This window comes from Anomaloglossus baeobatrachus, chromosome 11 (genome assembly GCF_048569485.1).
Source record: "Anomaloglossus baeobatrachus isolate aAnoBae1 chromosome 11, aAnoBae1.hap1, whole genome shotgun sequence".
NCBI lineage: Eukaryota > Metazoa > Chordata > Amphibia > Anura > Aromobatidae > Anomaloglossus > Anomaloglossus baeobatrachus.
The window spans coordinates 11,927,928-11,942,270 of record NC_134363.1 but is presented as its reverse complement, the minus strand read 5'-3'; the positions used below and the strand labels follow the sequence as shown (position 1 = coordinate 11,942,270).

The window sequence follows — 14,343 nt, the reverse complement described above, 5'->3', positions numbered from 1 at the left end:
TTCCCGGGCTATGTCTTTGTTCATGCTGTCTCTTAGCTCAGCTGTCTCTTTGCCCGGCTGTCTCTTTGCCCATCTGTCTCATCCCGGGCTGTCTCTTTCTCGGGCTGTCTCTTTCCTGGGCTGTCTCTTTCCTGGGCTGTCTCTTTCCTGGGCTGTCTCTTTCCCGGGCTGTCTCTTTCCCAGGCTGTCTCTTTGCCCGGCTGTCTCTTTGACGGGCTGTCTCTTTGCCCGGCTGTCTCATCCCAGGCTGTCTCTTTCCCGGGCCGTCTCTTTCCCGGGCCGTCTCTTTCCCGGGCTGTCTCTTTGCTCGGCTGTCTCTTTGCCCGGCTGTCTCTTTGCCCAGCTGTCTCATCTTGGGCTGTCTCTTTCCCTTGCTGTCTCTTTGCCCGTCTGTCTCTTTGACGGGCTGTCTCTTTGATGGGCTGTCTCATCCCAGGCTGTCTCTTTCCCGGGCTCTCTCTTTCCCAGGCTGTCTCTTTCCATGGCTGTCTCTTTCTCAGGCTGTCTCTTTGCCCAGCTGTCTCTTTCCCCAGCTGTCCCTTTGCCTGGCTGTCTCTTTGGCTGGCTGTCTCTTTCCCGATCTGTCTCTTTGCCTGGCTGTCTCTTTCCCGGGCTTTCTCTTTCCTGGTCTGTCTCTTTCCTGGTCTGTCTCTTTGGCCGGCTGTCTCTTTCCCGGTCTGTCTCTTTGCCTGGCTGTCTCTTTCCCGGGCTGTCTCTTTCCCAGGCTGTCTCTTTCTCCGTTTTTCTCTTTCCAGGGCTGTCTCTTTCCCGGGCTGTCTCTTTCCCGGGCTGTCTCTTTCTCCGTTTGTCTCTTTCCAGGGCTGTCTCTTTCCCGGGCTGTCTCTTTCCCGGGCTGTCTCTTTCCCGGGCTGTCTCTTTCTCCGTTTGTCTCTTTCCCGGGCTGTCTCTTTCCCGGGCTTTGCGCACTACAACATCGCAGGTGCGATGTCGGTGGGGTCAAATTGAAAGTGACGCACATCCGGCATCGCATGCGACATCAAAGTGTGTAAAGCCTAGATGATACGATTAACGAGCGCAAAAGCGTCGTAATCGTATCATCGGTGCAGCGTTGGCGTAATCCATAATTACGCTGACGCAACGGTCCGATGTTGTTCCTCGCTCCTGCGGCAGCACACATCGCTGTGTGTGAAGCCGCAGGAGCGAGGAACATCTCCTACCTGCGTCACCGCGGCTTCCGTAGGATATGCGGAAGGAAGGAGGTGGGCGGGATGTTTACATCCTGATCATCTCCGCCCCTCCGCTCCTATTGGCCGTCTGCCGTGTGACGTCGCAGTGACGCCGCTCGACCCGCCCCCTCAATAATGAGGCGGGTCGCCGGCTAGAGCGACGGTCGCAGGGCAGGTGAGTGCATGTGAAGCTGGCGTAGCGATAATTTTCGCTACACCAGCTTTCACAAGATATTGTACCTGCGACGGGGGCGGGGACTATCACGTGCGACATCGCAGCATCGGCTTGCGATGTCGCAACGTGCAAAGCCCGCCTATGGCCGTCTGTCTCTCTCTGTCTCTCTCTGTCTTTTTCTGTCTCTCTCTATCCTATCTTATACTAACAGTTTATTTTGTTCCTATAGCAACCACTGACAGTTGCTATTTATAGCAAGCAGCTCCCAACTCTATTCAGTTTAATGGCGGCAGGATTTTTGTAGAGTAACTGGAAAACACGGGGTTAAATTTTTGCCGCCCAAACATAATCTATGACGTTCCCTGAGTCACATGCAGTGTCTGTGCAAAATTTCGTGATTGTAAATGCAACGGTGCAGATTCCTTTAGCAGACATACACACACACATACACACATATACACTGAGCTTTATATATTAGCTAAACATTGCCATTATATTTACAGGTCCCGCGACTCGTCCTGCAGATTCTCCCTCCCAACCACTTCAGCTTCCGCGTCTGATCATTGCTGTGCCACCGGTAACCACCGCTGACTAAAGGACCTTCAATAACATCATAGCCATGTGACCAGTCTGGTGTGAATGTTGTGCAGACATTGGCTTACAGACTAGTCACATGACTATGACATCATCGAAGGTCCTTTTAACTGAACTTTGACTGTCACTGTGCGTGTGTCGAATCACGGCGCACAATCTTCCCACAGGAGCGGGTTAGCTGCGTATATTTCCATGCAGCTGAGGCGCTCCTGTCCAGAGAGTGTCAGGCCGTACGGGGTGATGCAATGCGAGACTGCACGAGTCATACCCTCACTATCAGCCTGCATCTCGCTCTGTACAGAACGATGTAGCAGAGCTGACAATGCTCTCTGCTTCTCATTGTGTATAGACTGCGTCTGTACAGAGCGATGTAGCAGAGCTGACAGTGCTCTCTCTGCCTCTCACTTTGTATAGACTGTGTTTGTACAGAGTGATGAAGCAGAGCTGACAATGCTCTCCCTGTGGATTACGTCGGACCAAGGATTTCTTTATAATAAAGATGGAGTCTCTAAATGTTTTTTGTTTTATGTCTAATAAAAAAAAATTTCTCAGTGTTGTGTTTTTTTTTTACTGTTTACTAGAAATTCATGGTGGGCATGTCTAATTTGGCGTGACACCATGAATTTCGGACTTAGTACCATCGGAGAATACAAAGCTGGTATTAACCCCTTTATTACCCAGCATACCAATTGGTCACATATTTACCAGAAAGGGAACAGATAAACAAGGATGGGGACATATATAACAAGAGGAGACCATGATGAAAACATATATTCCAGGATGAAGCACAGGATGGGAACATATATACCAGGATGGGGACATGTATACCAGGAAGAGGATATATTTACCAGGATGAGGACATATATACCAATATGTTGGGCATATTTACTAAGATGAGCCCAGGATGGGGGACTTATATACGAGGAGGGGCCCAAGATGGTGACATATAAACCAGAAAGGGGACATATTAACCAGGGTGAGGGCTTATATACCAAGAGGGGCACAGGATGGGGACATATAAACCAGGAAGAGGACATATTCAACAGGATAGGGTCATACATATTAGGAGCAGCCATGGATGGGGACATATAAACCAGGATGGGAACTTATATACCAAAAGGAGCCAAGGAAGGGGACAAATATACAAGGATGGGGGACATATATATCAGGAGGGGCCCAGGATGGGGACATTTATATCAGGATGAGGCCCAAGATGGGAACATTTATTTATTTTCCAGGATGGGGGACATATACACCAGGATGAAGACATATTTTATCAAGATGAGTCTAGGATGGGGCACATACGGTATATACCAGGAGGGGCCCAGGATGGAGACATATATAACAAGAAGGGGACATATTTACCAGGATGGGGATAAGACAAGCACGTGGGGAAAGACACAACAACAAGTACTCCTTGTATTCTTTCATAGGAAACTTTGCAGCTGCAATACTAACGACACCACAGCGATGCAGCGACAAGCTCCTTCGACATGGTCAGCATAGGAATGAGCTATAGCCAGCATAGGGAGGAGTGAGGAGTGGATATTTATAGCAGAAGAGAATGGCAGTAGCTGAGGTTACAACTACCTGTTACAATACTGCAGGATAGAAAGGAACCTTAACCCCTTCAGTGCCAGATGGAATTAAATATGCTTCAACTCAGGGTAATTGGTGAGGGGGCACTAAAGTGAATCTGCCATCCACAATGCGCTGTGACTTTCTGATCCCAGGTCATCCTGAGATAACATCATAAAGGGAGAAAAAGGCACAAAACTTGTAAATCTTTTATTATTGTTAGAATGAAACACAAAATGTGCACTTTAGGGTCCTGTACGTTTGGGACAATCCTTTTGAAGGACACATTTTGACTTATCGTCCAGTAGCACGTAGCCCTCCTTACAGAAGCAGCCTTCCTTACAGCCTTCCATGCACTTGTACTTTATGTTGCAGGTCCCGGGGCACAGGGTGCCACATCTAAATGTCGTGTTCCCGGTGCAGGCCTCACATTTCTTCTTCTCTACGCAGGACTCCCCCAGCTCCACGTAACCCTTCTTGCAGAAACAGCCGCTCTTACACTGTCTGGTATGACAAGCTCCGTTGGGGTGGGTGCAGTTCGGGGGGCAGGCGCTCCCACACTCTTTATATTCCTTATGAGGTCCACAGTCTTTGAGAGGGAGTGAAATATTAGAATAATGTTAGATGGGGAAATGGGGATGAATGGAAAGAAGACTTTATATAATGGAAACATACAGTTATGATATGAGTATGAGAGAATGTCCTGACAACCATCTGACATGGTAAAATAGATCACTGAGTGATATATACCAGGAGGGGCCCAAGATGGGGACATATATACCAGATAGGGGACATATTTACCAGGATGGCAACCATCTGACATGGTATAATGGATCACTGAGTGATATATACCAGGAGGGGCCCAGGATGGGGACATATATACCAGATAGGGGACATATGTACCGGGATGGCGACATATATACCATATGTATAAAATGGAAACATACAGTTATAATATGAATATGAGAGGGCAGGATGTTCTGGCAACCATGTGACATGGTATAATGGCTCACTGAGTGATATATACCAGAAGGGGCCCAGGATGGGGACATATATACCATATGTATAAAATGGAAACATACAGATATGATACAAGTATGAGAGGGCAGGATGTCCTGACAACCCATCTGACATGGTATAATGGCTCACTGAGTGGTATATACCAGGAGGGGCCCAGGATGGGGATATATATACCAGATAGGGGACATAAGTACCAGGATGGAGACATATATACCTTATGTATAAAATGGTAACATACAGTTATGATAGGAGTACGAGAGAGCAGGATGTTCTGGCAACCATCTGATATGAGAACCAATTGAAGGACCAAAAAGTAAAAATAGCTACACTCATTTAAGCAGTAGGAACCTATAAAGATGTGAGTGAACCAGCCAATATAAAAGTATATAATCTTTATTGAAAAATTTGTTAAAAGACAAACACATAAAGCAGACAATGATGAGGACACATACAATTAACCTCAGGTGAACCAAAATATACAAGCAATAAATAGCATAAGTGCATAATGGTCATGTGTCGGAGAAAAAATGTGCACCAGAAAGGGGTGCTGTCAAAGTTTCTTTAAAGAACCAATAGTCTTTAGATAGATGAAGAGTGTCCCAAAGAACACCAATAAAGTGGAACTGTATTAAATTTCAAGCTAAACAAAGCTTTTTTCTTCATTAAAGACTAAATGTATGAGAGCCACAATCCTATTGCTACAAAAGTGGCATATAACAGGGGAAACAAAGAATACATGTATCTATGATATTAACAAGATATAATCCTATAAGATGCAAACATAATAGTTTATGAAAAGCGAATCCTGAATGGATCAGGTGGTATAACCACAACAATGTTTCCAAATGCCTACAGTCCCAAAAAGGGGAGAAGCAAGATCTCAACCATACATGTAAAGAAAAGGCAGAAACTGACAAAAAAAAAAAAAAAAAGTGTCAAAATATAACACTTTTATACACAGGGCTAGACTAGGAGGCCATATTCCCAGTGTTATAACAGATAAGGAGGCGGAATGGCTGCATTACCACAGTACTATACCTTCAAGGAAACAGAGTCAGCCATAGAACCGACCCAAACACTGTGGTGAAACCACAAAAACACACACTAGAAGGGTGTTACAGGGCCCAGACTAAAAAGCCATATTCCCAGTGCTATAGCCAACAGAAAGGCGGCATGGCTGCAATACCACAGTAAATTACCCCTACAAGGGAACAAAGTCAGCCATAAGAACCAACCTTAGCACTGAGTGGCAAGCCCACAAAGACACAGACCAGGAAGATAATAACCTGAGGATAAAGGTACCCCGACACGTGTTTCGCAGAAGAAGCTTTTCTGCGAAACACGTGTCGGGGTACCTTTATCCTCAGGTTATTATCTTCCTGGTCTGTGTCTTTGTGGGCTTGCCACTCAGTGCTAAGGTTGGTTCTTATGGCTGACTTTGTTCCCTTGTAAGGGTAATTTACTGTGGTATTGCAGCCATGCCGCCTTTCTGTTGGCTATAGCACTGGGAATATGGCTTTTTAGTCTGGGCCCTGTAACACCCTTCTAGTGTGTGTTTTTGTGGTTTCACCACAGTGTTTGGGTCGGTTCTATGGCTGACTCTGTTTCCTTGAAGGTATAGTACTGTGGTAATGCAGCCATTCCGCCTCCTTATCTGTTATAACACTGGGAATATGGCCTCCTAGTCTAGCCCTGTGTATAAAAGTGTTATATTTTGACACTTTTTTTTTTTTTTTTGTCAGTTTCTGCCTTTTCTTTACATGTATGGTTGAGATCTTGCTTCTCCCCTTTTTGGGACTGTAGGCATTTGGAAACATTGTTGTGGTTATACCACCTGATCCATTCAGGATTCGCTTTTCATAAACTATTATGTTTGCATCTTATAGGATTATATCTTGTTAATATCATAGATACATGTATTCTTTGTTTCCCCTGTTATATGCCACGTTTTGTAGCAATAGGATTGTGGCTCTCATACATTTAGTCTTTAATGAAGAAAAAAGCTTTGTTTAGCTTGAAATTTAATACAGTTCCACTTTATTGGTGTTCTTTGGGACACTCTTCATCTATCTAAAGACTATTGGTTCTTTAAAGAAACTTTGACAGCACCCCTTTCTGGTGCACATTTTTTCTCCGACACATGACCATTATGCACTTATGCTATTTATTGCTTGTATATTTTGGTTCACCTGAGGTTAATTGTATGTGTCCTCATCATTGTCTGCTTTATGTGTTTGTCTTTTAACAAATTTTTCAATAAAGATTATATACTTTTATATTGGCTGGTTCACTCACATCTTTATAGGTTCCAACCATCTGATATGGTATAATGGCTCACTGAGTGATATATACCAGGAAGGGCCCAGGATGGGGACATATATACCAGATAGGGGACATATTTACCAGGATGGCAACCATCTGACATGGTATAATGGCTCACTGAGTGATATATACTAGGAGGGGCCCAGGATGGGGACATATATACCAGATAGGGGACATATGTACCAGGATGGCGACATATATACCATATGTATAAAATGGAAACATAAAGTTAGAATACGAATATGAGAGGGCAGGATGTTCTGGCAACCATCTGACATAGAATAATGGCTCTCTGAGTGATATATACCAGGAGGGGCCCAGGATGGAGACATATATACCAGATAAGGGACAAAAGTACCAGGATGGAGACATATATACCATATATATAAATTTGGGAATATACAGTTATGATATGAGCATGAGAGGTCAGGATGTTCTGAAAACCATCTGATATGGTATAATGAATCACTGAGTGATATATACCAGGAAGGACACAAAATGGGGACATATATACCAGATAGGGGACATATTTACCAGGATGGCAACCATCTGACATGGTATAATGGCTCACTGAGTGATATATACCAGAAGGGGCCCAGGATGGGGATATATATACCAGATAGGGGACATAAGTACCAGGATGGAGACATATATACCATATGTATAAAATGGTAACATACAGTTATGATAGGAGTACGAGAGAGCAGGATGTTCTGGCAACCATCTGATATGGTATAATGGCTCACTGAGTGATATATACCAGGAAGGGCCCAGGATGGGGACATATATACCAGATAGGGGACATATTTACCAGGATGGCAACCATCTGACATGGTATAATGGCTCACTGAGTGATATATACTAGGAGGGGCCCAGGATGGGGACATATATACCAGATAGGGGACATATGTACCAGGATGGCGACATATATACCATATGTATAAAATGGAAACATAAAGTTAGAATACGAATATGAGAGGGCAGGATGTTCTGGCAACCATCTGACATAGTATAATGGCTCTCTGAGTGATATATACCAGTAGGGGCCCAGGATGGAGACATATATACCAGATAAGGGACAAAAGTACCAGGATGGAGACATATATACCATATGTATAAATTTGGGAATATACAGTTATGATATGAGCATGAGAGGTCAGGATGTTCTGAAAACCATCTGATATGGTATAAAGGATCACTGAGTGATATATACCAGGAAGGGCCCAAAATGGGGACATATATACCAGATAGGGGACATATTTACCAGGATGGCAACCATCTGACGTGGTATAATGGCTCATTGAGTGATATATACCAGGAGGGGCCTAGGATGGGGACATATATACCAGATAGGGGAAATAAGTACGAGGATGGAGACATATATACCATATGTATAAAATGGAAACATACAGTTATGATATGAGTATGAGAGGCAGGATTTCATGACAACCATCTGACATGGTATAATGGCTCAGTGAGTGATATATACCAGGAGGGGCCCAGGATGGGGGCATATATACCAGATACGGGACATAAGTACGAGGATGGTGACATATATACCATATGTATAAAATGGAAACATATTGTTATGATACGAATATGAGAGTGCAGGATTTCCTGCCAACCATCTGACATGGTATAATGGCTCACTGAGTGGATCAGGGGTGTATACATTGCTTAATGATTGTATAGGTGACTGTACAGTGAGCGATAAATGGACAGATTACAAACATCACGAAGGAAGCAGAGTTTATGCTATGGACTAATAACTATCTCCTGGTGCACCGAGACGCCACCAAGCACTGCTGGTGGCCAACTCAACAAGGTCAAGTTTTCACCATGTCGACCAGGTTGCAACCATGGAAAAGCTGATGACCGATCTTATAATTTGGTGGAAGCTGTGATGGGTCCCACCAATAAGGAGATGGAAGAATGGAAGGGTCCCAACTTTGTGTTGACCAACAAGAAGATGGCGCTGGGTCAAGATGGTGAGAAGGCGACTGATCGAGACACGGAATCAGTGAAGAATGGAGGGACAAACAACAAAGGAGAAAATAAGTCAATACTGTGAAGAGGTGGCTCATAAATGTATATCAGCCCAGATGGAGAAAGAAGGAAAAACAGACACTATACCGGGAAGATTCCTACCGGGCAGGTTGGTCCAACAAGTCAGGCTACCCTGTGAGATCAGGTTCACTGGCGGATTGTACTCAGCTTAAGGGTATGTGCACACATTAAGTATTTGCTGCAAACATTGCAAATACTTAAGTGTTGGCAGAAAAGAAAAAAACAGCATAAAATAAGTTTTTACTGCTTTTTTAATTTTTTTTTTTAACAGTTATTGGAACGGGTTAAAAATCCACCTTAAAGGGAATCTGTCAGGTGATTTTCTAGCACAATACTAATGTTATATTTAAATAGGTTCGATGAATACTTTTCAGAATCAGTAAGTTTTATTGGTCTACCTTATCCTGTTATCTTGTTGTAAGCTCTTAGCAACTAGTCAAGCATATGAAAATACACACTGCATCTCAGTGCTGGCATCAGTGATAGTAAATCTGAACTGAATTTGCAGTGCTGCCCCCACCCCTACTCCCTCCACCTCTCAGCAGTGATAGTGAATGCACTGGGAGGAGGGGGTAGCAGTGAATATGCAAATTTTATTTACATATCATTTACTAGATTGCAGGAGGCAGTGAATTCTATGGAGCTTACAACAAGATAAGAGGAAAAGGAAGAGCAATAAAGGGAATCTGTCAGGGGATTTTCTAGTACAATACTAATTTTATCTTTAAATAGGGTTGGAGGAGACTTTTCGGGATCAGTAAATTTTATTGGTGTATCTTATCCTGTTATCTTGTTGTAAGCTCCTAGTAACTAATCAAGCATATGTAAAATAGAAACTGCATATACCCTGCTTCCTCCATCCACTTCTCAATGTTGGCTGCAGTGAATCTGAAATGGATTTTCACTGTTGCCCCCACCCATACCCCCTCCCACCTCTCAGCAGTGACAGTGAATGTACTGGAAGGAGGGGGGAGCAGTGAATATGCAAATTGTATTTACATACCATTTACTAGCCTGCAGGAGACAAAGAATTATATGGAGCTTACAAGAAGATAACAGGATAAGGTAGAGCAATAAAACTTACTGATCCTGAAAGGTTTCCTTAAGCCCTATTTAAAGATAACATTAGTATTGTACTAAAAAATGACCTGACAGATTCCTTTTAAAAGTATAATATATCAAAGGATAATCAAGGGGTCCTCAATTCAAAAATCACTATGACAAAATACCCCATAAAACATCTTTATTACAAAAAATAAATAAAGGGCAACATCTTTCCTTGTGGAGAATAACATGCCAGTGTAAGGAGACTTATAGGCCATGCAATGCTCCTCTGGAAACTAAATATAGAAATTGCCTCTTCACGGAGAAAGAGGACTTGAACTTTAGCGCCACCTATTGGAAGTAGCTAGAAATGTTACACCTTAGACCCCTATCCAAAGCCAGTCATGCAGACATATAAGATTTCTAATTTTTTCACTGATGATGGGCAGCAGCCCGAAACAGGTGTCTGCAAATTGAGATTCTGGTTTTGCTTTTAGCCTATGTCAAATGCAAAGGTTCGATAAAGGTTTAGCCTAAAGGTTTTAGGTTTGCTGTTTCCAACAGGTGGCGCTAGAGATCGAGTCCTCTTCTCTGTATGAACAAACATCATAAACTTGCCGATGGGAGCAAGAAATGTTACCTTAGACCCGTTGATACAGCCAAATCAAATTTTATTCTTTGCACTAAGGAGGAGGTAACAGCCCGAAACAAGTGTCTGCAAATTGAGATTCTGGTTTGGCTTTTATCCTAAGTCATGTGACAGTGTTCGTTAAAGGGTCGATATTGACTTTTAGGATTGATCCTTCCAATAGGTGGCGCTAGAGTTCTTCTCTGTATATACAAACATCAGATACTTGCTATATATTGTCGCTTGGTTCAATAAAAGTATCTCCATATATCAAAGGACCCCAAGTTCTACAGTTATTAATGACTTCCCTCACTATGTAAAATATATGAGAACATTACACTCTTTCCCATTACAATCCCACATTGCTCTGCAGATTGGCTGCGTACGCTGTATGTGAACTTCGTACACTAGAGGGAGCGGCGACTCCATCATTGCAGTTAGGTGTAACTCCGTCTGCAGCGATGTAACGTCTTGTGGGAACTGATGGATGATATTACTATGGACAAAATATCAAGGGTCACATAGTCCCAACATTGGACGCAGGGAAAAGTCATAGTCCTGACCAAGGACCATAGAAGGGAAAGTCATAGGACACATAGGGTGAGTCAAAGACCCGACCGTGGGACAAAGGTTGGGTTTTTTGCTTTTTTTTTTTTTACTAGACACATTGTTGTGTTAAGGAGTAAACATAAAGGTTTTTTTGCAAAAAAACCTTCCAGAACACTTATAAAAGTGTTGGAAAGTAACGATGGATGATACTCACTTTTGTGTACGTCATGTGCGCTGATCAGGATGAAGGCCGCTCCTGCAAAACACAAAGCAGCAACAATCAGACATTCCCATCATTGATACATTCTTCTCTATTCACATCCAAAGCTTCATTATGTTCTCTGCTGGTGTCCTGATAACAGAGAGCAGAGGACGTTCACCGATCAGGACAGTCACCGATCAGGACAGTCACCGATCAGGACAGTCAGGGGCGGCGAAACGACAGAAATCTGCCAGCATCTTTGTATGTGAATGAGACAAAGTCACAAAATATGTAACAAATCAATGCAAAATACAAAAGTAAAATATTTGTAAAATCCATCAACAAGGTCTTTAAATAAAAAATGAAGTGTTGTTTAAAGGAGAAAAACTCCATAAGTACGATAGAGAGAAATAGGAGGAGAAAAAAGAAGAGAAATAAGAGGAGAAAAAAGAGGAGAAATAAGAGGAGGAATAAAAGAAAAAATAAGAGAAAAAAAGAGGGGGAAAAAAAGAGAAGGAAAAAAAGAGGATAAATAAAGCGATGAAATAAAGAAGAGAAATAAGAGGAGAAATAAGAGGAGGAAAGAGAAGAGAAATAAGAGAAAAAAGAGGAGAAAAAAAGAGGAGGAAAAAAAGGAGGAAAAAGGAGGAGAAATAAAGACGAGAAATAAGAGGAGAAATAAAAGAAAAATAAGAGGAGAAAAGAGAGGAGAAATAAGAGGAGAAAAAAAAGGGAAGAAATAAGAAGAGAAATAAGAGGTGAAATAAGAGGAGAAAAAAGAGGAGAAATAAGAGAAAAAAGAGGAGAAAAAAAAGAGAAAAAAAATTAGAGAAATAAGAGGAGAAAAAGGAGAAATAAGAGGAGAAAAAAAGAAAATAAATAATAACAGAAATAAGAGGTGAAATAAGAGGAGAAAAAAGAGGAGAAATAAAGAGGAGAAAAAAAGAGGAGAAATAAGAGGAGAAAAAGAGAAAAGAAATAAGAGGAGAAATGAGAGGAGGAAAAAAAAAGAGAAATAAGAGTAGAAAAAAGAGGAGAAATAGGAGGAGAAATAAGAGGAGAAAAAAAGAGGAGAAAAAAGGAGGAGAAAAGAGATGAGAAATAAGAGGAGAAATAAAAGAAAAATAAGAGGAGAAAAAAAGAGGAGAAAAAAAGAGGAGAAATAAGAGGAGAAGAAAAAGGAGAAATAAGAAGAGAAAAAAGAGGAGAAAAAAGAGGAGAAAAAAAGAGGAGAAATAAGTGGAGAAATAAGAGGGAAAAAAGAGGGTAAAATAGAGGAGAAAAAAGAAGATAAAAAAGAGGAGAAATAAGAGGAGAAATAAGAGAAAAAAAAGAGGAGAAATAAGAAGAGAAATAAGAGGGGAAATAAGAGGAGAAAAGAGAGGAGAAGTAACAGGCAAAATAAGCGCTCACCCAGCAATGAGAGCAGCAGAGCAGAGACGGGCGACATCTTCACCTATGGAGTCTCTTCCTGTAAAAGCTAACAGACATGTAATGCGGTTAGATTGTTGGGTACTATTTCTGTGTTAGTGAGAGATGAGCGGGGTTGTAGTTGGTACCTGTGTGATCCGCCAGGTGTGGTAGTCGGTACCTGTGTGATCCGCCAGGTGTGGTAGTCCTGCTCTGCGGAGGACAGGCTATATACATGGGCCGGGTGGGTGTGGGCAGATTGGGAATTTTGCAAACCTGTTTTATTTTTGCTTGTGTCATTGTAAAATATCATTAGAGTCATGGAATATTAATGGCACACGTGACTCATGGAGTGCAGGTCGCCGTCGTGTGCGGTTTCCCAATATCTCAGGTCGTTCCGTCCTGGTGCGCAGCCTCCTGATAATTGCACCTGTCACTGTCACCACGCCTCATTGTTTCGCCTCGTCCTCACATATTATTGACTTTATTGTCTGCAGTATAACTTTATATAAACATATTACCCAGATATTATTATTGCGGAGACTTCAGCCAAAGAGGAACAGTTGGGAACACCAGGTCCACCACCGAAGACCAACTGATGGAAACGCTCAGGGACTCACAAACTAGGACTGAGGTCCATAAAGCTCCAGGACCAAGGGGATGGTGCTCATCATCCTTCATAGCAGACCTTTGCTCCTGGTCCCAGTCACCAAATACTGAGGATGGAGGCAACAAGTGGTGACTGGATACTGAGAATGAAGGCGATGGGTGGCCACCGGATACTGAGGATGGAGGAGACGGGCGTCACCGAATACTGGGGATCGAAGAGACAGGTGGTCACTGAATACTGAGGATGGAGGAGACGGGCAATCACTGAATACTCAGGATGGAGGAGACGAGCGGTCACTGAATACTGAGGATGGAGGAGACGGGCGGTCACTGAATACTGAGGATGCAGGAGACGGGCGGTCACTGAATACTGAGGATGGAGGAGACAGGCAGTCACTGAATACTGAGGATGGAGGAGACGGGTGGTCACTGAATACTGAGGATGGAGGAGACAGGTGGTCACTGAATACTGAGGATGGAGGAGACGAGCAATCACTGAATACTGAGGATGGAGGAGACGAGCGGTCACTGAATACTGAGGATGGAGGAGACGGGCGGTCACTGAATACTGAGGATGGAGGAGGCGGGCGGTCACTGAATACTGAGGATGGAGGAGACGGGTGGTCACTGAATACTGAGGATGGAGGAGACGAGCAATCACTGAATACTGAGGATGGAGGAGACGAGCGGTCACTGAATACTGAGGATGGAGGAGACGGGCGGTCACTGAATACTGAGGATGGAGGAGATGGGGGTCACTGAATACTGAGGATGGAGGAGACGGGCGGTCACTGAATACTGAGGATGGAGGAGACGGGTGGTCACTGAATACTGAGGACGGAGGAGATGGGCAGTCACTGAATACTGAGGATGGAGGAGACGGGCAGTCACTGAATACTGAGGATGGAGGAGACGGGTGGTCACTGAATACTGAGGACGGAGGAGACGGGCGGTCACT

At 43.3% G+C, this 14,343-nt stretch overlaps 1 protein-coding gene across 1 annotated transcript; it reads right to left on the bottom strand.

The window, feature by feature from the left end:
• Window positions 1–3,729: 3,729 nt before the first annotated feature.
• LOC142256049 (cysteine-rich venom protein 6-like) lies at window positions 3,730–13,006 on the bottom strand. Its single transcript, XM_075327551.1, has 4 exons — window positions 12,926–13,006; window positions 12,780–12,846; window positions 11,379–11,420; window positions 3,730–4,123 (listed from the first exon to the last, which is right to left on the bottom strand). The coding sequence occupies exons 2-4, from the start codon at window positions 12,814–12,816 to the stop codon at window positions 3,780–3,782; spliced, it is 423 nt and encodes a 140-aa protein (XP_075183666.1). The 5' UTR covers window positions 12,817–12,846; window positions 12,926–13,006; the 3' UTR covers window positions 3,730–3,779.
• Window positions 13,007–14,343: the final 1,337 nt, after the last annotated feature.

Bases quoted from the DNA above. Each gene is read 5' to 3' on its own strand.
- LOC142256049 (XM_075327551.1), bottom strand. From the start codon at position 12,816: ATGTCGCCCGTCTCTGCTCTGCTGCTCTCATTGCTGG. The intron at 11,421-12,779 runs GTGAGCGCTTAT...TGTGTTTTGCAG, and splicing joins TCTGCTGCTCTCATTGCTGG to GAGCGGCCTTCATCCTGATC. The intron at 4,124-11,378 runs GTGAGTATCATC...TCCCTCTCAAAG, and splicing joins CGCACATGACGTACACAAAA to ACTGTGGACCTCATAAGGAA.